General features: G+C 48.4%; 2 protein-coding genes across 5 annotated transcripts in view; both read right to left on the bottom strand.

Annotated features, from left to right (window-relative positions):
• Positions 1–2,938: 2,938 nt before the first annotated feature.
• Positions 2,939–20,490, bottom strand: ANKRD13D (ankyrin repeat domain 13D). Of its 2 annotated transcripts, none has more exons than XM_053399410.1 (15): positions 20,386–20,490; positions 16,435–16,570; positions 15,528–15,652; positions 14,820–14,865; positions 14,006–14,149; positions 13,731–13,920; positions 12,930–12,996; positions 12,702–12,783; positions 11,552–11,613; positions 11,226–11,356; positions 10,795–10,952; positions 9,677–9,835; positions 8,472–8,635; positions 7,871–7,950; positions 2,939–4,030 (listed from the first exon to the last, which is right to left on the bottom strand). In XM_053399410.1, the coding sequence occupies exons 1-15, from the start codon at positions 20,473–20,475 to the stop codon at positions 3,751–3,753; spliced, it is 1,914 nt and encodes a 637-aa protein (XP_053255385.1). In that variant the 5' UTR covers positions 20,476–20,490; the 3' UTR covers positions 2,939–3,750. The 2 variants fall into 2 exon arrangements, with proteins under 2 accessions (XP_053255385.1, XP_053255395.1); XM_053399420.1 differs by lacking the exon at positions 20,386–20,490 and adding an exon at positions 18,909–19,009.
• Positions 20,491–23,829: 3,339 nt separating this feature from the next.
• Positions 23,830–27,047, bottom strand: part of GRK2 (G protein-coupled receptor kinase 2) — a 38,812-nt gene continuing 35,594 nt past the window's right edge. For all 3 annotated transcript variants that reach the window (XM_053399378.1, XM_053399387.1, XM_053399393.1), the window contains one exon: positions 23,830–25,961. In XM_053399378.1, coding sequence (XP_053255353.1) covers positions 25,791–25,961 — 171 coding nt within the window. In that variant the 3' untranslated portion in view covers positions 23,830–25,790. The remainder of the gene's footprint in view (positions 25,962–27,047) is intronic.

Here is a 27,047-nt window from a genome sequence, read left to right as displayed (position 1 = left end):
TTTATGTACGCTACAACAGCAGCAAGAATACTCATCGCAAGGTATTGGAAGACACAAGATTTACCCACCCTGGAAGAATGGCAGATGAAAGTGATGGACTATATGGAACTGGCGGAAATGACTGGCAGAATCCGAGACCAGGGAGAAGAGTTGGTGGAAGAAGATTGGAAGAAATTTAAAGACTATTTGCAGAAACATTGTAAAATTAATGAATGTTAAAATGATGTTGGATTGAAATCAAGCGGCCTTAGCAACAAGGTTAATAAGAATATGTAAAAATGGATTGATAATGGATGAAAATATAAAGTTATAATATGTTGAGATATTGAGTTAAGATAAAAGAAAGAGGGTAAGGATTTGCTGAATTAATCATGTGAACGGGAATACAAAAAAGGGAGGTGTGAGGAGGTCAGGGAAATAAATGAAATTTAAGATATGAAAAATTGATTTGTTTTTAACTATTTTTTATCTACTTTTTCTGTATTTTTTATCTTTTTTCCTATGTATTTTTGTATTTTTTGTATTTTTTTTCTTTTCTCTGCTTTCTTTTTACTTTGTAAATTTCTTCTTTTTGTAAAACTTCAATAAATATCTTTTTTTAAAAAAAATGAAAGGAGGAGGCAGGATTTCCAGGTTCACTGCAGGCAGCCTTAATCTCGGCACACTCAGCCTACCCACCCTCTCGATTCCCCAAGCCAGCCAGCCAGCCCAGGCACACAGTTACAATACAGCCTATATGACACAGTGCTGCAATTGGGACCCAAAATAACTGCAGGCCGTTATGAAGCTGTTTTATAGCAAATCGGGCTATTGGCACGTCTAGGTCAGTTGTATGGCTTGCACTCTCTGGCAGCACCTCCTTAAGGGTTTCAGATTGGGAAGCCGTTTCCCAGCCCCAGCTGGAGACACCAGGGGTTGAACCCGGGATCTTTGGTTGCAGAGCATGTGCTGCACTACCACTGGGTACAGCTCTTCCCCCAAAATGCAGCTGGTTAAGGCAGAGCAGCTCTCGGGAGCCCCTTGCACACCTTCCGAACTGGCAGGGGAGACTTGGCAACTGAAACCAGCCAAAGCAATTTTAACAGTACCATTGCCACCTGCTCTGTTTAAGGTCACTGTGCTATCACGTGGCAGCCATGGTTCTTCAGTGTACAATCATCGTGCCTGGCTTCCTAAATTGCACCATGCAGAAGATTGAGCAAGGTGGGTGCGGGGGAGGGAGAGAGAGAGAGAGAGAGAGAGAGAGAGAGAGAGAGAGAGAGAGAAATTGCAGTTCTATGTATGCACACTAGATGGGGATATGCATTGTGTCAGGCAAGGCCAACAGGGATTTATACAAAGCGCAGTGTATGTACCGTATTTTTCACTCTATAAGACGCACCAGACCACAAGACGCACCTAGTTTTTGGAGGAGGAAAACAAGAAAAAAAATATTCTGACTCTCAGAAGCCAGAACAGCAAGAGGGATTGCTGCGCAGTGAAAGCAGTAATCCCTCTTGCTGTTCTGGCTTCTGGGATAGCTGCGCAGCCTGCATTTGCTCCATAAGACGCACACACATTTCCCCTTACTTTTTAGGAGGGAAAAAGTGAGTCTTATAGAGCAAAAAATACGGTATATATTTGCACTTGGGCAGTCCAAAACTATGATGCTATGTTGGCTGAGCATACATATAATTTCAGTGGCTCAGAGAACAAATCCACTGGTTTCTTTGAGGCAAGATGGAAGCTGCCGGTTTGATTAAAGTTAAGAAAGGACATGTAGGGACAAGGAGTGGCAGAGATGTGTTGACGAAGAGCAATGGGGAAGAGTATTGGTGCAAAATGATGCACATGGTCTAGATGGTGCAAGGGCTGTGTACTATTGGCAGCAAGGGAGGAAGCAAAGGTGGAGGGTAGAGGATTGCTAGACTCTGCCAAGGAACTAAGCTAGTTGTTGCTTTACTGTCACTGGGGCATTGGACTAACAGGGCAATGAGGGCAAAGGAAGTGTGTAGATTTCACTTAATGATTTAAACTGAACACTTTCTGAGTACAGTTGTAAGAAAAAGGATGGCACTACTCTACGACTTCAAGATCGTATTATCCTCCCTCCCTCTCTCACCCCCCACCTGCCCTCTCTGCTATTGCTTCCACCAAATTGGGAATTAATAGCAATGTAGCCTGTTGAAGAACCTAAAGCAGCTTGTAAACCTTATCGTTTACCAAAATGGACACAGACTATCACCAACATATGGAGTCCCATTAGTGTATTGAGGGAGCAAAGTTTGCTCATGATACTAAATTGTTCTGGGTTGTCAAAACAAAACAAGGGATTGCAAGGAGTTCCAAAAGAATTCCTCCAAACTGGGTGAACTTAAAATAGCAAACACAATTCAATGTAAGTAAAATAAATCCTCATTTGACATATATAGTAATGGGGTCTGAACTGGCAGTGACTGACCAGGGCTGCACACACACTATATACCTTTAAAGGACATTCAAAGCACATTCCCCCTCAAAAGTATTCTGGGTACTGTAGTTCACCTCTCAGAAGGTTACGGTTCCCAGTCACATTGAACAAACTACAGTGCCCAGAATTCTGGGGACAATATGTTCTGAACGTGCTTTAAGGGTGCAGTTTGTATGCAGCCTAGGAAAGACCTTGTGGTCATAGTGGATATCTTGGTGAAAATGATGTCAACAGTTCATGTGGCAGCTGTGAAAAAGGCGAATCCCATGCTAGGGATCATTAGGAATGAAATAATGCTGGTATAATGTTTTTATGGTTCAAACTATCAGGGTTTTTTGTGAGTATACTAATTAGCATGTTTCCTAATTTTCATAAGGAGAGCCGCAGAAATCCCAGCAGGTTCTGGAGCCAAGTTTTATGTTTATGTCACAGCCATGCAACCCGAGACCAAGATGGAAGAAAACGGAAGAACGTCACAGCAGAGCGATGCTGGTTTCTTAGTTTTATTTAGTAGTTCCTGCTGCCCAGAGCCCCCTGTGCCTGGTTCCCAGACGACAGGAGAAAGCCGCTCAGGAGTGGGCACAGCTGTTCCCTTTAGACCCACTGGGTTCAGTTTCTTAAAAAAAAAAATAACCACATACCTCCCACTCCCCTTCTTGTATATATCTTCAGAGATATAAATAAAATAAATTAAAAATAAGGGGGGCAGGGAGAGCAGCAGCTCGCAATGAGGAGGAAAATAAAACGCGGGACTGAAAATTATTCATCACACGGCAGCCTGGTTTCAGGTCTCACCGCAAAACATCAGCGCATCAAGCTCCAGGCTTCCCCACCGCCTTCTATTGCCACTTCCCCAACTTGGTCCCGTCCTCAACAGGCCCAAACCCTTGCAAGGAAAGAGAAAGCAGCACATTCACCATCAGTCTCAGAAAAATCTCATGCCGAGGTGATAAAAATTTCCTCAACGTCTCTCCCCCCCCCCCCGCCCCACATCCCGTCTCCTTCTTATTTGTTGCTGCTCCTCTTCTCCAACCTGCCTCTCTGTGCTGTAGAAAACATTTCCTCAGTGAAGGTTGAGGATATAAAGCAATTTTTAAAAAAAATCTTACAGGAAATAATACCAGAGGATGGAACCGAGTGAGTCCCAGGAAATGCAGAAGGTGCTGTCTTCTCACATCCAGCCTGACCCTCAACTGGGAAGGGGCAAAGCATGAAACCCACCCCACCCCCAGAGGTTAAAAATACAATGACGGCAAGGACAGCTAGGCTGGGCGGTGTGAGGCTTGAGGGAGGCTGGGACGCTACTTCTCCGTCAGAGAGAGCTGGAGGATGCGCTGCAGCTCCTCGTCCTCCTCGCGGCGTTGGCGCTCCCTCTCCTCCTGCTCCCTCGAAGACAGCTCCATGGCCAAGCGCAGCTGCTCGTCAAAGCTGGGGTAGGGCGGGGGCAAGGCCGAGGAGCCACCCCCATTGGTGCTGAGAGGTGGGCTGCTCTCGGGAGGAGGAGCGCCTCCGTTGCCACCTCCAGACTCCACTGGGCTCAGGCCTGGCCCCGCCTGAAGGAACATGCTCTCCTGGATAGCCCTGAGAGGACACAGAACGAGAAGGAGGCATCAGCAAACAGGGCAGCAAGATATGGCTACTTGGTCATGCTTCTCAGGCCTGGTTCAGGCAAGCTTGCTCAAGCTGCTCTCAGATATGTCCCAACACCCTCAAGCCCAATCTGGGCTTCCTCCGTTCCCACACAACTGCCCAGAGCCTGCTGGATGCTAGTAAAAAATAAAGAAATGGGCTGGCCTTTGGCTCAGTCTGGTTCCCAGCGTGCCTGATAGCTTTCTGGTGCTCTCTGCATCAATACAGTTCACAGCTTAAAAACAGTGCTTTTTGTGTAGTTGTAATACACCTATTTTCACACTGAGGGTGCTTCAAAGCGGCCTGTTTACTGAACATCCATGCCCATTTGTTAGCCAACCTTGTCTAATCTCCCTGCTGTCTAAAGGTCTGCAAGGAGGCTAGATGATGTTATCTCAAAGCAAGTGTTATCTCACACTTTCCAGGGCATTTCCACATCATTTTCCATTATCTTACATCAGAGATAACCTGACAGCTGGTTTGCCCAAAATGGCCTGGAAGGCTTAATTCATGGCCAAATTCAAAGCCCTGGTGGGCCTAATTAGGCCTTTGGGCCACTGTGGCTTTAGCTGGTGGGGATACTCAACCCTCCAAAGTTGACCTTACTTCATGGAAAAGCTCATCTTGTGATTAGGGGACTCTTCAGGCCCCAAGCCCCACACTTCAAATTGCTCTCAGAAATGAACCAGGGGCCAGTACAGTTGTTTAAATGTTGGTGATACGTTTGAAACACCTGGTCCCATTTCACAGTCTACTAGTTGTATTTTGCATTAATTACAGTTTCTGGGCAGTTTTCAAAGGTACTCCCATGTAGAATTTATTTCAGTAACCAAGCCTTGAAGTCACCAGGGAATGGAAACCCAAAGTATAGGCTACCCCCTTGCCCAGGGCAGAGCCACAAGCTGGTGCATTTGTCTCAAGGTGCTCTGTCCCACTTGGGCCTCTAGTGAGAAAGTGGGGTGTAGAAGCCCCCTAAACCGTATTCTTCAGAGTATAATCCTATGCAGAACAAACTGAATAGCATTCTCTGGACATAGGCATTACCCATCAACAATTTTTCCATCTTATCTGGATTGGATAAACAGCAGTCATCTAGCCTTTGAAAGGCTTGTGTTTTTTCTTCCTGTTGTCCCCAGATTGTTGCGTTGCATCACAACTGTGGGTGGGTTCCCTGCTGGGCAGCAACTCAGGAAATGTAGGAGAAAGGGGAAGAGGCTACTGCTTGTAGTGAAGAAAACGCCTCACTGCCTGCACAGGCCACACCATGACCCAGGGGTTTCCCCCCCGTTTGTTCCCTGGTTTTCACTCCTTGTGCATTTCTATGCCCTACAAGAAGCCTAAAGGATCTCCCGTGATGCAGTCTATGTGTGCTCTTACCTACACTGCTATACTCTACATCTCAGCAAAGGGCTTGCACCAGTTCTGGATCAGTGCAGGGAATGTTCACACCAATTCTCTCAAAACAGCTGTCGTTTACTGCAGAGATTACTGCCAGGGCAATTTTGCATGAGTAGTCTGTTTCAGTGATGAGAATAAAGCATCTTGTGGTACTGTAAAGACTGTGGCCATTTTGCATCATGAACTTTTTGAGGGCTAAAGCCCATTTTGTTAGATGGAGTGGCTGCCAAAGTGGGAACCTACCCACAAAGTAGAGAGTGAACCTTTCTTTCCACAAGGTGAGGCCAACCTCCCCACCACAAGCAATACAAAAGATAGCAGCAGGTTTGCCACAACACTAGCCAGAGCACAAATAAAACTACATTCATTTGATTGTATCTGGTGGACCCACTCAGAGCAGGTGTGACTCTCAACAAGGATCTGCTGGGGTGACTAGGCATAGCAAGCTGAATCAGGTAAATAAAGATCAAAAGAAAGACAAATATGTTAGTTAACTAGCCACTCCTGGTCTTCATCAAGTCCAAGTTTCACTGCAGCAAACTTGGTAATGAATTTCAGCTAATGGCTGAAGTGATCTGAAAGCACCTAAGGCCACCTCTTTGCTGAAGGTGTGAGCCTGGTCAGTGCCTGGGAGACCACCTGGGAACCATCTGTATGCTGGAAGAAAGGTGGGATATAAATGTAAGAAAAATTAAATAACACCCCCCCGGCCCGGTCTCACACAAGAATTGCCATTTGAAACTTTGCAGTCTGCTTGTACTTTTAAGGAGGGGACCTCAAGGTCTGTTTCAATAAGTTCTGGGAGACTGAAATGCTCCTCTTGCCTTGGCTTCTGTGACTATTTTCATGTCTGATTTGTGCCTGTTTATTCCTTCATGTCACAACTGAGCAGTCTGACCCATGTAAACAACGGCATTGTCAGTAGATGACAGCGTACGTCACATGAGAAGATGCACAGGCCAACGAACCCTTAATGGAATGGCTGATGTTATTTGGTCCTGAGATAGCGTTTGAGTAGACACAGGGGCTGTCTGCACTGCCTGAATAGTAGTAAACTAAACTGCAGTGTTGACAACACAGAAGAAACAAACTAAATTCCTGCATTGCAGGGGGTTGGACTAGATGACTCATGTGGTCCCTTCCAACCCCACAATTCTAAAATTCTGTTATCTCAGAAATTCTGTTATATCTACTGGGAGTAAATTCCTGCTGCTTGAGAGCATAGGTGCAAATGTGCCTTGAGTCTTCTTTCAGCTGTTGAATTTTAAGGAAGCTCTGTGCTTGTAGAGCAATGGGTGGTTAACTCATACTAAAAAACTTCCTTCAGGCTCTCTCAGCCTTCTCAGTTCTGTTGGCATCGTTCTCCAATTGGTGCCGGAAAGCGGGTGGTGCTTGCTTTCCACCCACTGGCAGACTGCAATTGTTCAAGAGATTTTCAAATTATTATTAGAAATAAGAACTGGCACTGTTGCAAAAACCCACAGAGGAATCTTACAGCTGAATGTGAAATATCACAAGCGCCTCCCAAAAAAGCCCCCATCCATGCCCCCAGAAGGATATAAAGCTGTATATCAAGACAGCCTTATTTTCCTCACGCGGAAGAAGATCCACGTGACACATCAACAATCACACTTCATACTAGGCAGAGTGGCCAAATGCATGAGAGAGTAAGGTGAGAGGAGGTGGTAGGAAAACCAGCTAGGTCCACACAACACCCACAATTAGGAAGGCTGAAGAGGGGAAATTTCTCCAAATACATTTGCATCTGCTTGAGCTGGAGGATTTTTACCCATCTTCAAAGTGTTTACAATCTGAACTATGCCAAGCTCAGTTTCTCGTAGCACCTATGCCAATTCCTGGGGATCTCCCAGACCGACGGGTATATCGCTTACAAGCAGGCAAACTCCATTCATGGGTGACGCACTGGAAGCTAATTCAAGCACGCCCCAATTCCTTCATTGCCATCATGTTCCCCAAGAGGGCATTCCCATTCTGCTTGGTAAGAAAGGATGAGAGAAGGGGAATGTGAGGTGACCGAGGAAGAGGCCCTGCACCCCGCTTTATAGTGGAATATGAAGGAAAACAGCTGGGGAAGAACACTGCATTCAGCCGATGGGAGAGGTCCTGTGAGGATATGGAGATCCTGCTCAGTTCTGTCTGCTTTTCCTTAAACCCCACTGAGGCAGTGAAATCCTTGAAACAGTATCTGGAAGCAGTGAGGGTGTGGATGAGGCCTGGCAAGACTGAAGCTCAAACCAGCTAAGATGGAATTGCTGCTGGTGGGTGAACCAAGTGACCACAAAGTAGGTTTTAGAAAATAATACACCTTAACGTACAGGTTGCAGAACTGAATCTGTAATACCACCTCTTTCTTCTTGCTACGGAAACACTCACCGTTCCAGCTGTAGCTCCTCATCATAGGACGGAGGATTGGATCCTGGCCGTGTGTTGGTCAGAGCTTCCCAGATGGTCACCTGGTGTAACACACAAGAATGAATATGCTAAAACCGATAGCAAAGAGGCAGAATGGGGGTGTGCTCCTGCTGTAGCAGGTAATAATTTGAGGCTTGGACTTGGAATAATGCTAAAATAATAAGCCATAATGCTTTAGTTAAGCCATGGACTCTCTGGGAGGTCTGAGGCAAGCCATAATCTGATGGCCTCAGGTTCCACCCCCTCACACAAACACACACACACATGCAAAAAGGAAATATATAATCACCAGTTCCTACTGGGATGTAAAAGCCTTAATGAGATCAAGGTTTGCAAAGCACTCAGTGCTACATTTATATGTGGCAGCCAAGAATTATCTCCACTCTGAGTGCCAACAACTGGGAGTTAGTTTGCTACACCACTCAACCCAACCTCTACTTGGTCCCCGCACAAGCATCCTGGCACCATGTGCCCTCCCTCCAAGAACCAGTTAGTCATGCCTGCCTGCTATAATGGACCCGTTTTCACCCCAGCGCAGGCAGGTTTCTGCCCTCCCAATCACCTGGTCTGTCTCTGTGCCAGCATCCAAGAGGCTCTGCTGAATGGCGAACTGGAGCAGGTCATCATCCTCGTCCCGCATGGGCTCTGTACGACCTGCGCCCAACATTGTATAGCCCTGGGGCACCTCAAAAACTGATGGGTCCACCTCGCAGGGGAAAGGGTACACTGGGGGAGGAAGGGAGAACAATGGTTAGCACGCTGGCCAACGGACTACGCAACTTCTGCAATGTCCTGTGTCACCGAAGACCAGTCCCTTCATCTTTGCCTCACTTTCTCCACCCATGAAAAGGGCTCTTAAAAAGGACAAAGGACATCTCCCTAGGGCCTAAGGCAAGCAGCAAATGGGCTGGGCCCCTTTAACAAAAAGTCCCTCCTGATGGTCACTACTTTGCAGGAGAGACTCAACACGCACCGGAAATTTAGGTTTGCGCAACTGAAGTGGATTGAAGGGCTCTGTTGCCCTTGCACAAAAAATGCTGTTTTAAAAAGAATCCAGCGTTTTTGCAGTTTGGGAAGGGGTAGGGAAGTGCACTGAAAATTGCAGGGTGAGCAAATGACTAACAGGAAGCCATACCAACAGCCTGCAAGCAAATCAGGATGAATGTGGGACGAATGCTTGTTGGGGCATAGCTGGCCCACAAATTAATCAGAATGAATGCTCAATAAAAACCAGATACAATCTAACCTCCGTGTAAGCTTTGCACAAGCAAATCCGGGTAAAAGTTGAATACACAGGTTGTCTGCATGAGCCTAAAGGTGGCAACAAGCAGGCATAGCTCCCACTTTCTCAGGCACATCAATGGGAAACAAAAGGAACATGGCTGCGCTAGCATTCTTGAAGCAGAAAGACTTGATGTTTTAAAAAAATGAAGATAAACATATTGAGCCGATATGTCCATTTTAAAAATGTGATGGTCAGTAGCAGGATCATGGAGAAGGATGTGTCAGTTCTAGAAAGCATGCTTTCCCTTCCACAGAGGAGTCACCCGTTTTCCAGTCACTCAGACACCTTACACTTTCACATCTCCTTCTTAACCCCGTTGTCTCCCAGTTCTGCAATGTGGGCTCACGGCCACTGCACCCTAATGCTGCCTCCCTCCCTCCCTCTCCCAGCCTGCGGGAACATCCTCCACCTCTTCCACTCTTCTCCCCCCTCCAAGGTTGGAAGTCCTGACCCTGGCTCCCACCCCACCCTGCTCCTCCTACCTTTGGTGTTGTTGGCTGCCTCTGCCCCAGCAGTCGGCTCCTCGGTGCTCTCTGGGGTGTGGGTGGGAGTACAGATTCGCACTGAGCTCAGCGGCTCATCACAGCCGCACAAGTTACTAAAAGTGATCCGGGCATTCAGCACGTGGAAGAGAGGGATTTCTGGGGAAAAGAAAGAAAATGTACAAAGGAAGGTTGGGAGGTTGGTAAACCTCTATTTTCAAGCTTCTCACTGATTTCCCTCATGACCACTCCCCTCTCCAGGACATTATCCCTTTCCCCACAACAAAGGCTGGGGGTTTCTCCAAATTGGGGACTGCACTATAAAATAGTATGATACAGCTTTAAATATAAACATTCATGGCTCCCCCCAAGAATTCTGGGAGCTGTAATTTGTTAAGGATTCTGAGAGTTATTAGGAGATCCTTATTCCCTTCACAGACCTGCAATTCCCAGAGTTCCCTGGGAAGAGGGGCTGATTGTTAAACCACTCTGATAATTTTGGCTTTGTGAAGAGAAGAGGGAACTCTTTAACAATTCACAGAACCCTCAAACTACAGTTCCCAGGATTCCTGGGGGGGGGGGCAACCCATGCCTGCTCAAAGTGGTATGATACTGCTTTAAATTTAAAGTGCAGATGGATCTAGGTTTTTCTTTTCTGTAGGTGTATTCTGCAATAATAGTGCCTTGGTGGTGCATTTATAGCAGACATCATTCTGCTTTATTAGTTGTTCTGAGATGTTTCCCCAAAGTTATTGCATTATTGCCCTCTGGAGGGGCACTCTTGCACCCACCCAAGAACATTTGAGGTATGAAACGTTACAGGATTTCACCAATTTGAAATGAAGCAGTATGTCCGCTCTGAAACCTTTGCAGGCACAAATGACATTGAAAGCAAGGTTGTGTATGAACTACCCCAATACCTTCATGAGCACAAATCATTATGGATGTACAACAGAAAGAATGTCTGGAGAGGCGTAGCCCCACAGCTTCATTCTCTGCCTTCCTTTTTCTCTCTTCCCCTCTTGATCTGCCTCCCATCAGCTTGTCTCCATGCCCCCCACCCCACCCTGAGTAGATAATGTCCCCGCCCCCAACCAGCCAGGCTTCACACCTCTCACCGATTTTGACAGGGAAGCCAGGAGGTAACTTGAGGGTGATGAAGTCACGCAGCTTGGCAAAGTGGGCGTTGCTGATAGCCATCAGGTCAATAATGGGCGTCACCTGCTCCACCAGGGAGAGGGGATGGTCCTCGCAGAGCCACAGAGTGGCCTTGAACCTGTCACACAAGGAGCATGTTAGTCTTCCTGGAGATTCCTCCAGCTCCCTGCCCCCAACATCTGCCCACGGAGAGACTGGACCTGCAACTCCCCTACACGGGTGAATTATCTGCAGGGACATGCTTTTATTTCCTCCACCTTTTGTTTCTTACCTTTCTCTGGAAAAATGAGTACCTTTTGTAAGAGTTAAGTGCCAGCTGTCATGTCCTGACATCTTCTTCCATTTCTGACCCCACCCCACCAAGCCATGCAGTATCCCCCATCCTTCTCACCTCTGCACCTTGTTGGACATCTCAATAGGGCGGCCAATATTGCGGGACTCCAGGTTGAAGTTGGGGTCAAAGTATTCCTCAGGGGTAATAGACGTTGGGTTGGTTGGACTGGCTGACTGCAGCACAGGAGCCTGCAAAAGTGAGGATCGGGGTCTGGATCTGGGCAGGAACTAGAACACCAACACTTTGGAGCCACACAATCCCTTCTCTGGCATATCCCCCTTGTGATCTGCTTCCCCACCTCATGTACCCCTAGGCTAAATTTGTGTGGCTGGGCCAGCATCTCCTTTCCCCATATACGGGCAGGATCTGACCTGGTCACTCACCCCATTCTGGGCAGCATGCTGCTGGGCAATTCCCAGGAAGGACTGGAATGGAGTCTTAGAACCTGGAAGACAAAAGGAGGATGTCTAAGGGAATGAGTCTTCTCCAAAGAACCTACCACCACCTCCACCACTTTAGTGCAATTTATTCGTTATCTTATTTTTATTTATCTGAAATGGTTTTAGAGCGCCTTTACCCAGCAATGTTCAAGGCGGCTAGTAACATTAGAACGACAAAATCCAAGGAAAATGCAGCAAAACAGTCATTGATAAGAGATAAAAGAGGCAGAGGCAGCAGATTAAAAAAGAAAGTGGCCTGCCTGGGAGGTTAAGGTCAGCAGCTCGACAGACCAAATGCCTGCCAAGAAAGGAAGATCTTTGCATTATGGCAAAAGGCCTTCTGGGAGAGGTCAAGGCGGGTCTCTCTCGACAGAGTTGCAGGGTGTAGGTGGCTACAGAAAAGGTCCTCTCTATTACTACCACAGATACCGATATCCATGAACTGAATGATTTTTACATTATAGGGGAAGATCTACACAAGGATTGCCAGATGCATCATGGAACCACCAGCACCATGGAATCACTAGGCTCCTCTACCTGCCATAGCCGCTAAGGCTAGCCCATCTACCGCCTGACATCCTCCTTCTCAGACTCCTCCTTCTCCATGAAAGTGGGTGCCTTCCATTGGCCTCCATTTACTCTGCATCTCCCACCAGTGGTTTGGAAAGCTGTCTACACAGGACAACAGCCAAAATCCATATCTATCCTGTTGCTTCTTAGGCAGCGGAATCAGGGAGGAATGAAGTGGCAGCAATATTTGCTCGGTGCACTTGTGCAATTTTTCATTCTTGCTTAGCCATGGTTCAGCTGAGCGTTACATATAGACCAGACCAATATTCACTATACACTGCTGCCATTTTTGTTCTCTTAACCACCAGGTGAAGCCTGTAAATGGGAGGAGCACTTCATGACTAATGAGGACAAGTCACTTGTGGTCAAAGGGCAGGCAGCAACCGCCAAACAGCAAGTGCAGCACACAATTAATCGGAGTTCTGGGAGTTGTAGGGTGAAATAATCCCTAGCAGCATGAAGGGTCATTGGATGAGTCAACACACCGAGTCACAACTGGAGGCGGTTCAACATCTGCTTTTACCTTTGTTGCGTGTCTTGTCCTGATCTGACAGGTGCTCAGTACGGGTTTTGGTGACAAGCTCCACGTTGCTGGCACTGTAAACCTGGAAAAAGGACAAAGAGACCGTTGATATCACCTGGTCCCATCCAACACAAGCCCTGATTCCTCAAAGCAGTGAAGCTAAGCTAAACTTTGATGAATTTTTCAGATTTACACACACAAGGAACAGGAATGGGGGAAGAGTTGTACCTTGGCTTCATAGCCGCTGATGTTTTCCATCTTCTCAGAGCGCCAGCCCCAGATGCCAGACTTGTTCCTGGAGAGGAAAGCCCTCTGGTCAAGAGTGATAGAGTTTGCCATTGCAGACCTCAGCTGCCCCCCCCCCAATGCAGCCTAAAGATAACCACTTTCTCAAACACCACTGCTACAATGGAGCTTCATCTCTTCCAACCCTTTTCAGACTTGGAATGACCTCATACTCTTCAGCCTAAAAGATAACCATCTCATCAAATGTCACTTTCTCTCTCTCACACACCTCTACCTTCACCTCTCCCAACCCTGACCTTGAAAGACTTGGACTAGGGAGCTGCGAGTGGAGGTCTCTCCTCTGAGGGGAGATGGGGCATATGTGATAACAGGGCTGCAGACACCTATGGCAGTAGAAGCTGGGGCTTTGGTCCCCCTCTTTTCTCGCAAAACTAGTTGATGCTCGAGGCGAGGGCCTGGGCAGGCTTCATCCTTCCCAGCTTTGGTCTCATGGGCCTCATCCTGTACCATAAAAAGAGCCCTGCAGCTGGATCACATCCATAGTCCCTCTAGTCTAGCATCCCATTTCCCACAATGACCAATCAGATGTCTCTGGGAAGCCAGCAACCGTGATGCCAATAGCCCTCTCCCGCTACTGTCCCGACAATTCCGGTGTTCTGAGCAGCATGCGGCTGCCTCTGATCCTGGAGGCAGCATATAGTCATCGGGGTTAACAACCAGCGACAGCAGCAGCACACGGTTCACACAGACCCATACGCTACCCTTCCCCCTGCCCCAGCTCACCGCTCAAAGGCAATGTTCTTGGTATCCAGGTGGGTGGAGACGATGGGCGAAGTGAGCCGGCTGGCCACGTGCTCCTCGGAAGGCTGCATGGCAGCCAGCATCAGCTCCGGCTCATGCAAGGCTAGAGACAACGTTTCAGTGTACACCACCTGCTTGTCGTGGTCAACCTCCATCACCACAGCATTCTCATCTGGCCAATGAGGGGAAGGAGAAAAGCAGTCAGTATCACAGCCTCCCACACCTTGCCAAGCACCCCAGAAAAGAGATATTCTGACCTTCGCCTTTAAAGATGTAGCTGCGGCGGCCCCGCTGCCAGGTCATGTGCTCAAAGCCCAGCAAGGTGGTGTCAACCCGCAAGTTTTCCCCACGCTTCCACACCCGGTACACGTCACTTGGGCATATCTTGGAGACCAGGGGCACTGGTGACGGAGAGGAAGAGAGGGAGCAAATGGAGAGGGAACATTGCTTAGCATCATTTACTTGTTTGCCACATTTGTACCTCATCCACAGAAACACAGGGAGCTGCCTTATACTGATCCATCTGGTCCACTGGTTCATCAGTTTCTGTGTTGTCTACATTGACTAGCAGCAGCTCTTCAGGGTTTCAGGATGGGATGCCTATCCCAGCCCTACATAGAAATGCCTGACTGAACCTGGGATCTTCTGTGTGAAAAGCAGGTGCTCTCCCACAGAGCGACAGCCCTTCAGAGAGGCACCATAGGCTCTGTGTGGAAGGTCAAACTGAGAGACAGCAACATGCTCCAAAGTATCCAATGAGTCTCATGGCTGAGAGGTACTTCTTGCCCTCTCTGCCTGGCATCACATCATTCCTTCAGAGTGTCACACCTCTAATCTCTGGAGCACGACTAGGACACCACGTGTCAATAGCATGGATCCTGCTCCTTGGTGAAGCCACGGCTTCCTTCTTCCTCAAAATGTCGTCTATGTTTCTGAGCTCAGGAGGGCTAAGTAGTTAACTCTTCTGCTGCATCATTTTCCCAGGCCAAACTGCTCCCTTATTGGATAGCTCTCTCCTGTCACCTGCTCAGGCTTTTGTGGACCACTCCCAGAAGTGAAGCACTGACTTACCCCAGCTGGTAAACTCCCACTTCATCTCCACGTAGAAATCAGGAGCCTGTGGAGATGGAGAACCAAAGTGAGGGGGCAGAGCACTGCAAGTGAGAGAAGGGGCAGCGAGAACAGTTCTCTAAAGGGACTACATTTTGCTGTGACCATAATCCTATTAAGAGTCTCACTTTGCCAATGGGAGTTCAATTAGATCTAGCAACTGCTAGCTAGAAAACCCAAGAGTGCTTTTGAGCATCCCAGGGGGCTTAAAGGAGAAGAGGGTTGATGCTTCTGGGATGCAGAGTAACTGCTACCGTTGTCATCTTGAAACCATGCTGTTCAAATGCTTTGTCTTCCAAGCCCCTTTGCAAGGGAATGTGGGAGGGACAAGAGTGTTTCCCTTCTTGAAGTATGCATTAGAAGAACATAGGAATGGTTAAATTGCAATGGTTCTGTGCCCACACAAAAGTGACGGACTTAATGCTGGTGCTCTATGGAAGAAGAATCCAGAGAGAGGGTTGTGGCTTTAATTAACACAAACACAACCAGAGTTTTAGAAAGAAAAGGAGATTCCAATAAGATCCTAAGAGAGGGCAGATTTGGCAAGATTTCTTTCTCCTTTTGCCAGGGGTCCTGACAAGAGTACAGGTTGGGCACCCCTATAATAAAATCTGTAGACACTGATAAATACACAAGGACTGAAGTTGACTGGGAGTTGACAGTACATACTCTGCGCAGTTTGTTGAGCAATTCTGGGATACCGCCTAGGCGCTGTGTGGCCCGCTGGTAATCGCGATACTGGAGCACCAGCTGTACCATCTCTGGGTCCCCTGTGCTTACTGCCTCCTGCAGGACTAGAGAGGCAGAGGGGAAAAATCAGTATTTCGCTTCTTGGCCCCACTCACTGTGCCCATCATCTCTCAAGTCCAAACGAGTTTCTCCTCTATCCTCATTCCCAACCAGGAGCAGACAGCCTATTGATCTGCCAAAAGGACATGTCTGGCTGCCAAGGGCACAGGTATCATGCCAATCAGTGCTCAGTTCCCAGGGAAACTTCTACCATCCTAGGCAGGGCAAAGCAAGGCTCCAGAAACTTAAGCCAGAGAAGCAAGGATAGGTGCCTTAAACAAAAGTGCCAGGAAGAGTTCTGCCTTCAAAGCACACATATTACTCCAGTACTGGCCTAGGCACTGGACTCTGGCTTTCATTCGTGTTGCTTACCCCTCAAAACCACAGCCCTCATGTCTCAGGTCTTTCATTTCTCAATTGCTGTCTTCCCTTGCTCAGCTTTCACAACCACCCTTTCAACACATTCCTTCTATTTCCCCCCTTGCCTAGGATATAAGGAGATGCTTCAATATGAATGACTGTTATTGAGCCCAGTATTAGGCGGCAGCACTGCAAAGTCTCAAGCAGAAGGCGTTTCACAGTCGTGCAGCCTGATGATCCTGATGAACATGTGGCTCTCCAAGTTTTGTTGGACTCCATCTCCCATCAGCCTACAGCCAGCATGGGAGTTGTAAGTGCAACAAAAACTGGAGGGCTACAGGTTCCTCACCCCAGCTTTAAGCGGAGGAGACAGAAATTGAAACGGACCAACATGGGGCACATCCCCTTGCCCACTGAACCTTCATACCTGTCCAGCCATTGGCATTCTCCTGGCCCACACTGGCATTGTGTCGCAACAGCACCCGGACGGATTCCAGGTTCCCCAGGCACACGGCCAGCTCCAGGGGCGTTCGGCCTCGTGGGTCCAGCATCTCAATATCGTGCTGCAAAAGAGCCACAGGATTAAAGAGCTAGGTGGACATTCCTTTACAAGAGAACAAGGGCTGAGGCTTTCTCTGTGGGGCTCATTCCTGGAAACAGTTTTCAGTGCTAGGACTCAGCAGGGTTTTAATGCCTTTGCACCAGTATCTCTTGCAAAAGAGGAAAATTCACTCAGAGCTCATACCCAGATAATGCTGTCCCTGACCTACAAGGACATCCAGGATACTAGGATAGAATTCACATATCCTATAGAATATCCGACCCAAGGGACCATGACGTATCATATCCACTGGCCAGAATAGAAGAGCCGGCCTTGTTGCTTAATCTAAGCTTGCGCATGCTGATATTCAGATATTCAAAAGCCTTGATAGGACTGCAGAAGTGAAGGGCAGCACATTAGGGCTACAGTCCAGTTGCCCTCCAAGGAAGAATATCATGGCAAGGAGACCAACCTGGCCCCAACCACCAGCCAGAGAACCATCAGGCTACATGGAACTCACCTTCTCCCTTCCTACTCAGCTCCAACTCGCCCCAGGACTGTAGAAGTAAAAGGGAGAAGTTTGAAGCGCTTGCCCCACCCATTGGTCAAAGGAGCTGGAGCCAACAATTCCTATTCAAGTGAGAACATCAGCAAGGGAAGGTTACCTACTCTGGCCTCCACTGAGCATACATGCCCTCTCTTATAGCTCCCCACTTTGTTCTGGCCTGGAAGGGCTGATCTCTCTCCCACTCCACTTCCCTTTCCTTGTGTGTCTCGTCTTTTCAGTTTGCAAGCCTGCTGGCAGGGCCTGACTCTGTTTTTGAACCACTTTGGGAGACTCTTGATTGCTTGAAAAGTGGGGGGAAATCTAAGTATGTATGGAAATCAATTAATGTTGTGTCTTGGCTTCCTGATGAAAGGACCTTCTTTGCAATGGCAAATGCTGCCTTGTTCCAAGATGCAATTAGAAGGGGCCATTCACCACAAAGGCCTTTGTCCCCACATGATAGAACAGAATAGGGACTAGCCCAGCTATATTGTGAAACAACCTGTTTTGTTTTTAATTGTAAGAAGAGTGCACTCAAGTGCTACAGAAGGAGAGTACACGGCTTATGAATTAAAGAAAAGAAACAAAAAACAAACAAACCCACAAGTAAATACGCTTTTGAGGGATGGATAATAAAAATGGATCAGGAGACAGGGCTGTAGTGCTTTGTGCAGATGTCATGGGCACCTTCCTTATGCTGAGGGTAGTGTAATCGCTTCAAGCACTGAGGCTAAGAATCACATTTTTAAACAGCTGATTACCAGCAATTCACCAACAATGGGAGTGCTTGCTGCAGAGAGGTCTGGCTGGTTCTATCATAGCTCCAGAATCCTTCTGTGTTACCTGGAACAGCCCAGGGTCTCTTATATTCTACATAAGCTGGGCCTATTTTCACTTCACTTGCAGACTAGTTGACCACAAGAGTATATTTGAAAACAGTCAGAATGTGATTTCTTCTACCACCAAGTTAAGTCATGTGCAGGGTGGCTGAGCATCCTAAAGCATCTGCAAAAAAGATGTCACAGCAGCCGATAACTTCAGAAATTCAGGATGTTACAAATCCGCCCACCCTGCCAAGCCATTTCCTTGCCTAGGCTCCATCCACTCAAAGCTCCATCACCCCAACACCCACTCTGAAAGTCATAATTTGATGGAAGCACCACAATATTCAGAAAGAATTTGCCTCTGAATGTCAGCTGCTGGATACAAGCAACAGCAGAACACTGTTGACCTCAGGCCTTGCTTGTAAAATTTTCAGATGCATTTGGCTGACCACTGCTGGAAACAGAATGCTGGACTAGATGGAGACACCTGCCTTTCTCCAAGACTGCAACCTGAGTACAATGCAAAGGTGGAGCATGAGCTCTACACACCAAACCACTTCTTTGACCTCACATTTGATACTGCAACATCCATTTTACAGAAGGAGAACTGGTGAGACTGAGAGACAAGTGACCTAGCCAAATTGAACACAAGGCAGAGCCCCAAACCCTCCACACCATTTCCTTCCAAATATCTGCCCTGACCCAACTTTTGTTGCAATGCCACTGTATGCCATACTCTGAATCGTTCCTCTCCCACCTTTCCCAGACTGTCCATGATTTTTTAGAAACAAGATAAAAGCAAATGCAGATACTTTGTCACTTAAGGGGTAATTAACTCATGGAATTCACTGCTGTGAGGTATGTTGATGGCCACTAGCTTAAGTTAGTTTCAAAAAGGATTTGATAAATTCACAGAGGACAGGTCTGTCAACAGCTACTAGCCTCAACCACCAAATTAAATAGAACCTCCCTCTTCAAAGGTAACATACCTCTGAGTATCAGCTGTTAGGGACTGACAACAAGAGAAGGCCATCATCGGAGTGCCCTATGTAATTAGATTCCAGAAACATCCGGCTGACCAAACCTCTGCCCCAAATTCCTTTCTTTTTGAGATTCATCCCCCTAGATCTATAAGTCAGTTCATTCCCCGTTTCCCCCTTCCAAAACAAGAAATGGGAATCATCATTATCTCAGGTACCATCACTTATCTCCAGCCGTCTTCTTTTAAGCCATGCTCCCTGATCTGCATTTCTCCCAGTTCCAAATCAGTTGCCAGGCAGAACTCTTCCTGTCAGTCTTCTCCCATACAGGTATTCTAATGACTCTGTTCTCTTGGTTCTAACTCTAGGTGGGAGAACCAAGAGTTTTTTAAAGAATAGATGCTCAGCCTAGTCCAGTGCTCAGCTGTGGTCCATAGGGACAAGCAGGAAGGAAACCCTGTGAATTTCCCCTCTCCAATGCAACAGGGTGCTAGAGCTGGCACTTGCTTGGAGGCTCTAATAATTGAATTGAATTTTTAAAAGAGACCCATACCAGCTGTGCACACGCACATCAATCTTTAAGGATTATTTTGCCTTTCTCCCTTTTTCTCTTTTCCAAAATGGTGGCTATCAGTGCACTAAACATGAAGCCACCACAGGAAGGTTGTTTTTGTAAAAAAAACCAAAAAACAAAACACTAGGCCTCGATTGCTAGAGGATGTTATGGGACTGAGTATCACGGCACCCTTCAGAACCAACTGAGTGTGCTGATCCCTCGCGTGTCTTGCCCTCATGTGCCCAAATTACTATGAGGGGGCCTAAGACGAAGGAGCAGTGGATTCTGGGATTCCAAACAGATGGCCTCAAATGAGGATTGCTGTTTGCTTCAAAGCTTCAACTGCCAAGTCTGATGAGGAATTATGAGGTTGGGGATTCCCAGCCCAAAAGAATCATCAAACATCTATACAGCTATTCTGAAACCACCAGTTCGGCTGGGGTGAGGAGGGAAGAGTTACAATCTAGAGGTACAAAGAGAAGGAATGGAGAGAGGGGTCCAGGAGCATTACAAAGGTGGGGGAAAGGTGATGATGCTATCATGACTGGGGGATCAAGAGATGCCCCTTGGGCAGTTTTCCTGCTTGTGTGTGTGGCGTGGCTGGGAAGGGGGGGGGAGTTAACTGGATGTGGCAGGTTTAACAGGATGCAGATGGAACAAACCTTAGGTTAGCAGCAGTCAGATATACTAGGTGCCAGTATCTGGCCCTTGTTCATTCTCCCTCCCAGTGGGATCAGCAGCAGCAGGGCTACCAACGGGTGGGGAGGGGGAGCGAAGGGCTGGGACCATCTTGGAAGGATCCCACATCACATCCCCCTCCCTGGCTGCCACATCTCCAACTCCGGCTGGAAGGGGCGACCTGGAATGCGGGGTTAAGGAAGGAAGGAGTCCTAGGAGATTGGGGGGGGGTGTTGAGGGGCTCCCCCGTACCTGTCCCTTGCGCAGCTCGCTGTCCAGCGCCTGGTGCCGGTTGTGCCAGACGAGCAGGTGCAGGGGGAAGGCGTCTGTGATGCGGGCCATCCCGTCACCATGTCCCCGCGCCCGGCCGGGTCTCTGCTCCGATCCCTCTCTGCCCGAGGCCTTTCCGGGTGGCGGCGGCGGCGGCGGCGCTTTCCCTCCTGCTCAGTTTTGCGCTGGGCCCCGCTGCGACGGTGGCGGCGGCTGCGCTCCCGGGAGGAGAGGCAGGCAGGCGGAGAGGGAGGGACGGCGGGGCGCACGCGCGGCCTGGCCGGGGTTCGCTCGCTGCGGCTCCCGGGGCCGACCCAGAGCCAGGGAGCGGCGGGGCTGGGGGAGAAGGGGCGGGCCTGCGGGGCGCAGGGAGGAGACAGCGGCGGCAGGGGCGCGGAAAGCTGGCCCAGGCACTTTTCCGGCCTCGCTCGCTCCCCGCTCCAGCCCACGCGAGAGGGCCACGCTCTGGGCGTCGAGGACAGGCAACACCCCTTGCGTCACCACCGGCAGCGGGAGGGAGCGGAGCCGGCCGCCTTGGGCAGCCTGCCTCCCTCGTCAGGCGCCAGGGGAAGCGGGCGGAGGCGAAATTGCAGCCCCCGGCAGCAGGAGCCACGGCCTCCTCGGGGTCCTCAGTCCCCAGAAGGGTGGGCGATTGGGCCGGCTTGGCTCCGCTTGCTTGCTGGGGGCGGACGGGAAGGCTGAGGCTGCAGTCAGATATCCATTCACCCGAGAGGAACTGGAAGGGATCCCAAGGGTCATCTAGTCCATCCCCCTGCAGTGCAGGAATCTCAGCTAGATCATACGTGACTGGTGGCCATCCAAGCTCTGCTTAAAAACCTCCCGAGGAAGGCGAGTCTACCACCTCACCTGGAGTCCGAACACCTTTTACTGTCCGGAGGTTCTTCCTCGTGTTTAGTCAATATCTCCTTTCTTGCAACTTGAATCCATTGGTTTGGGGCCTATTAAGCTCTGCCGAGTTTACTTCTGAGTAGAGATATATGTAGGATCATGTTCAGTTAGAGAGCCTTCTTCCCCTTGCATCTTTTATTATTCAGGGAAAGAAGAATCGCACCAGGAGGCGTTGCGGGTGGCTTCTGGTTAGTGGCGAGCTGAAACCTGGAGCTGCCTCCTACGCTAGTTCAATAAACTAGTGCACCTAAGCATATGCAGAGTGCACCTTTCTCTACTGAGTAGGAACAACCAGGACTCCAGCCAAGCTTCTTGAACCTCACACAACTCATTCTAGAAATTAAATTCTATCCTACCAGTCCTAAATATGGACTATCCGCTGCTTTTTATTTAAAGTTGTTTTGTGTATGCATCTTTCAAGCCAGAATGATCTAGGACTGGGAAATCATTTCTAAAAACACATTCCTAGACATGTGCATTCAGAAATGAGTCCCTCTGTGTTTAGTGGGTATTAGGTCACAGGTATTGGTCATCCAATATACCCCCTGGGAGTAAATCTTATTCAGCTCAGTGACGCTTAATTCTGAGTAGACATGGATATGATTATTGCACTAACAGTCTTTCAGGAATGGCTCCCTCAGGTTTTCACATGCAGGACCTGCTCTCTACCTGCTTGGGGAAGTGTTGCTTTGTTGCAGACTTGTTCAGTGGTTGAAGTAACAAAGTAGTTGGCACCCAGTTAAACCTGAATTTGTTTTCACCTGTCATGGAGTAAACAGGCCTTCCATGACTAGGCCTAGAAAAATGTAGCACAGGAAGTGTAGAGGAGGCACCTTTAAAACAGCAAGGCAACCTTTCCTTTGGAAGGGTTACTATTCCTTCTCAAGAGTCAAGAAACGTGCTCTGTGAATCATAAACCCTCCACCTCCAGTCATACACCCCAGCCTGTCTTTCTCTCCATTTTTGACAGAGAGGGGTTCCATTGGCTTTTAAGAGTTATGTGATGGGCAGAAATTCAACAGGGAAGCTTACTCCAACATGGCTTCCTTTAGATTGTGAAAAGCTCCCCATTACACTTCTGCCTCAAACAGATGCTATTAAATTATTATCAAATATTGTTAAGAGGGATGGGGAAATGGAATTCCACTGGGCCATGAAGGTCTTTTATGGAGAGAAAAGTATTCCAGCTGTTGTGTTAAGCTCCAGCCCAGCTGTGCTCAGTTTGTTTTGGTAAGTTCATTGAGACTCTTGTATCAGAAACAAGCAAGTCTTGTGGCACCTTCAAGAATGATTTGTTGTGGCAGAAGCTTTCATGAACTAGCACGCACGACATCAGATGCATGAAGTGTTATCCTCAGTTGACAGATAATATATACATGCACATAGCTGTAGAGGGGGAAATGTAAACAGTGGGTCAAAGAGGCTATAAAATGCAAAGGGTTGCAGCAGGTCTGTGACGTTTTTGTGCAGAGCTCAAATGTATACAAGATAAGCACAGACTGGTGTACTCTCAGCAGCAGTCACTATAATCCTATTGATCTTTCTTTGCTGTTTATTGATGCTAGTGTTTTTAAGGTGTGTTTTTTTTCTTTTTGAGAGTTTTTGTAGTTCATGAAACCCCCCATATGGGTTCTATGGGAAGAGTGGGGCATGAATCATTTACTATGCAATGCTAATTCAGCACTTCCATAGCATGTTTGCAGGGGAGAACCACAGTCCCCATTAGGTCCAAATTGAACATAACTGAATTTAATGATAAATTCTAATTTAGCTATTTTATGCTGGAGTATCCCTTATAAACCTTTTCTTTTTTGTGAAGCATGGCCATATTGAGGATATCAGAAATGTTCTCCCACCACTTTGTTTATCCTATGGGGACAGCAGAAGGGCTTGGTTTGTTAGTGATGCACTATGTTATGTTGGAGCTTGAGACCCACAGGAGAGAGTTGGTTGGTTACCTATTATAATGCAAGAATTTCTTGACATATTTGTGTGTTTCCTACCAAAGATTCCTAAATGGATGCTTCAGTTTAGAGCAGGGATGAGGAAACTTTGCTCCTCCAGATGTTACTGAACTACTATTCCCATCAGCCTTGACTAATGGCCGTGCTGACTGGGGCTGATGGGAGATGTAGTTTAGCAACACCTGAAGAACCAAACATTTCTCCTCCTTGCTCCAGAGAAAGGAAACGGAGCACCCATATCACCATGGAAAAAACACAATCTGCATGCCTATGGTCCCAGCTACAGTCTCCAGTCTAAATGGTCTTGGGGTTGGATTCTGCCATAGACCGGCCTTCCCCAACCTGGTGGGCTAAAGCTCCCACTATTGTGACAATTGGTCTTGTTGACTGGGGCTAATGGAGGCTGTAATCTTAAAACACCTGGATTGGATACCAGCTTTGGAAAAGCTGGAGTAGACAACCCTGAGCCAGCAGCCCAACTCAATCTACCTCAGCGACACGTTTTACGCATTCTGGTGCCGAGAGCCACAGAAGAGCCTGCGTTTTTCTAAGCTTTGTGGGTTTTGGATTTTTTTATTATAAAAACAGTCTTTTTATCCCACTCATTAAAATCACATTCAAAAATCGGCAAAAAATCCATAATAATAACCCAGAGAGACAAACCAGAGATCAATATTTACAAACACTGCAGGGAAAGGGGGGGCTCCCGCTCTACCCCTCCCCCTCCCAGGGCCAATCGCCTTGGGAGGAATTTGGGAGCCATGTAGCAGAACAGGCAAAAACTCATCACATGAGGCGGAGTGGGGGGGGCATGCAGCAGAGGCAATCGCATGCGCTTGGGGCATGACACCATGGGGATGAGAGACCTGATCCCCAACCGAAAGCCATCTACCCTTAACCCCTCTGTTAAACCGCAGATGGAGGGAAGAGGAGGAGGAGGAGGAGGGATACAGGATCAATTCAACCTGATATTTCTCCCCATCCTGTGGGAGAAACCGTAACACTGCTAGGGGAAGGGGAGGTGGTGGGTGGGGGGAGCTGTTAATACAGAGGGATACTGGAAGGGAGGGGCAGAATGGGCCTAGTTTTTCCACACCCAGCCAGGCCCCCCCTTGGCACAAAGATATTTACAGAATCCTTCAGACACTTGGGACTTGGCACAGGGCCTCATCCAGGCCGAGCTTCCAGTGACCGCACCCCCCACTCCCCCCACTCCAGGCTCAGCCCAGAGAGGCCCTGAGAGCAGAGGGGCCAGGCAGCTCAGAAATCTCTTTTGGCATGAAACCTGCTGCCCCTCCCCTCTTTCCACAGCAAAGCAAGATGGGCATTTGGCAGTAGAGACAGCAGAGCAAGAGGCAGTTCTCATTCCACTCCAAGGAGAAGATTCAGAGGCAATAGTACAGAGACTGGGCAAGCCAAACGCAAGGAGCTTGTCCAGATTCGGCCCCAGGGAGTACGACTTTTTGCAGACTCCACAGGGCCAACTGGGAAGGGCACAACAATAATCTTGAAATTTGGCACAGTTGATAAGAGAATGCCTGGGAGAGCAGGGTGGCAAGAGGCAGAGGGCAGGCCACAACTCTGAGGCGGCAGCAAGAGCAGCAGCAGCAGCCGCTGCCCCAGGTCAGGAATTCAGGATTTGGAATGGCAATTGGCGGGACCAGAAGAGGGTGGTAGGGAAGGATTCAGGACGTGAACTCAGGGACGAAGGGAAGAGAACAGAAGAGGAGCAAGCCTTCATTTTTTGTTAGACATTTTCGTTACAGTGTAAGAGTTTCAAGGCAATTCCTTATCACACTCTAGAGTGCAAACTCAGCCAATGCTGAAGGGGATTGCTTATGGCACAGTGGCTGCCTAGCCGATATTCTGTGAGTGACGGGCGGTGGGAAATACACTCTTTTGAGCTATCCAATCTACGCCAGAACCAGGGCGCCCTTTCTGCAGGGGGCCTGCTGTGGAACCGTACGCCAGAGCCTGGCGCTGGAAAGAAAACGGGCTGGGAACACAGGTTGTGCCGATGCGTCTCCACCTCAGCTGATGTGAAGGGACTCACTCACCTGAGAGGACATGCCCTGCCAGCCACTCCATGGGGAGCAAGGCCTAAGCCAGCAGGCTCTCTCGTGAGTGCACTAGCGCATGTCTGGCAGCCACAGGGGAGGAAGCAGGGAGGACACAAGATGTGTGGCACACCTCAGGGCATCTCCTTCCATTGGTCCTATTTAGAGGCAGGGCTTTAATCCCAGCTTTCCTTCGTGGGGGGCAGGGGGGGTAGACGCTCATCCACATTGCCAACCAGGCTCCTTCCCCTCGAATGGGTATTGGTCCCCCTGTGGTGGGGGATGGGGAGAGGGAAGTCTGTCCCACACCTTCTGGATGCCCCACCCCCTCACTATAATACCCCAGGGGGCTGGGGTGGACATCACAATGATCAGCGAAAGGAGACAGGAGAGAGGGTGGGGATGGTGGACAAACCCAGCCAAATAAATTAAGGATGGGAGAGGAAGTCAAGGAGGGTCAGAGGCCGTTGGTGCTGCTGCTGCTGCGCTGGAGCAGAGGGACCTTGCTGAGCTCCACCACCGGAGAGCGCGGCTTGTGTTTCATTTTGGGCACCCTCTGCAGCAGCTGCTGGGCTTCCTGGTAGGCTTCGCGCAGCTCCTTCTTCCATTGCACCAACTCCGGATCGCTCTGGAGGAGGAAAGGCAAGGGATTAGCATGAGGGCCCCCTAGAATATAAAGGAGACAGCTCTCAAGGCAGCAGCCATTATTTTGCTCAGGGCAGGAGAGGGTATCAATCGCCTTGGACCTTACAATCGGCTTGGGAGTGGTGCTGCCATAACTGGTTGGTGCCCAGTTGGCACGTACTCAGGACAGGGCCTTCTGAGTGGTGGCTCCGGCTTTATGGAATACCCTCCCAGGTGAGATGCATCCATCTCCCTCATTATTAAGGATTGGGAGCAACTTAAAAACATTCCTGTTTAACCAGGCCTATGATAGCTGGAAGATACTGTTCTTGGCAACCCCTTGACATCATTAGCTGTGCAATCATGTGATTGTTTTTAAATGTTCTAAATGTTGTCAGAAAACAACCACCAGACTAAAATTCTGGAAGCTGTGTACAAATGGTTAATGCTTTCAGGCATTATTTCCTAATGGCACCTCTCTGTGCCAGCCCATTAGCACCAATACGTTCTCTCTGTAGAGAAGGAATAGGAAGACAGAGGTAAAGAGTTTCTCAGCACAGCTCCTGATCATAAGGACCCTCTTGTTGTTCACCTAAGATGCTTTTCTCCTGCATGGACCAACACCCAGGCAAAAGGCTGTTTAATCCCCACACATATTACTTGTGTTGATTTCCTCTTATGCATCACAACTGCTCAGTCACATTTGCCTGTCGCTTGGCTTGCGCATGAAAGCCAGATCTCAGGGGCACAATATAGAGCAGACTGCCAAAGCCCCTATGACTGCTCATACTGGAGCAGAGAGGGTTTAAAGAGGTGCTTGCCTGTATATGGGGTCATGTGGGAGTGAGATGATGGACACAGCCAATGATTAACCTTCCCTTAATTCAAAATATGGCCTTTGTTAAAAACATATAGATTCCTGAGTACTATAGATCTATCAACAGTGCAGCATGAGAGGGAGAAGAGGTGCCTTTGAAAGGTCAAGGCAGAGGCACCCAATTTTTGGGATGCTGGCTAGGCTGCTTGCAGTAGGACCATCACAGCGACAGTGAGGTACACCTCAGCAAAAATGCAGGCTTTTAAATATGAA

Source organism: Podarcis raffonei, chromosome 1 (genome assembly GCF_027172205.1).
Source record: "Podarcis raffonei isolate rPodRaf1 chromosome 1, rPodRaf1.pri, whole genome shotgun sequence".
Classification (NCBI taxonomy): Eukaryota; Metazoa; Chordata; class Lepidosauria; order Squamata; family Lacertidae; genus Podarcis; species Podarcis raffonei.
This window is presented reverse-complemented; position numbering and strand designations above follow the sequence as displayed.

Excerpts from the sequence above, each read along its gene's own strand:
- ANKRD13D (XM_053399410.1), bottom strand. The coding sequence starts at position 20,475 with ATGGCCCGCATCACAGACGCCTTCCCCCTGCACCTGCTCGTCTGGCAC. Across the intron at positions 14,866-15,527 it reads TGCTCAACAAACTGCGCAGA|GCTCCTGATTTCTACGTGGA; the intron begins GTATGTACTGTC and ends CCATCTCCACAG. Across the intron at positions 12,784-12,929 it reads TCAGCGGCTATGAAGCCAAG|GTTTACAGTGCCAGCAACGT; the intron begins GTACAACTCTTC and ends TCCTTTTTCCAG.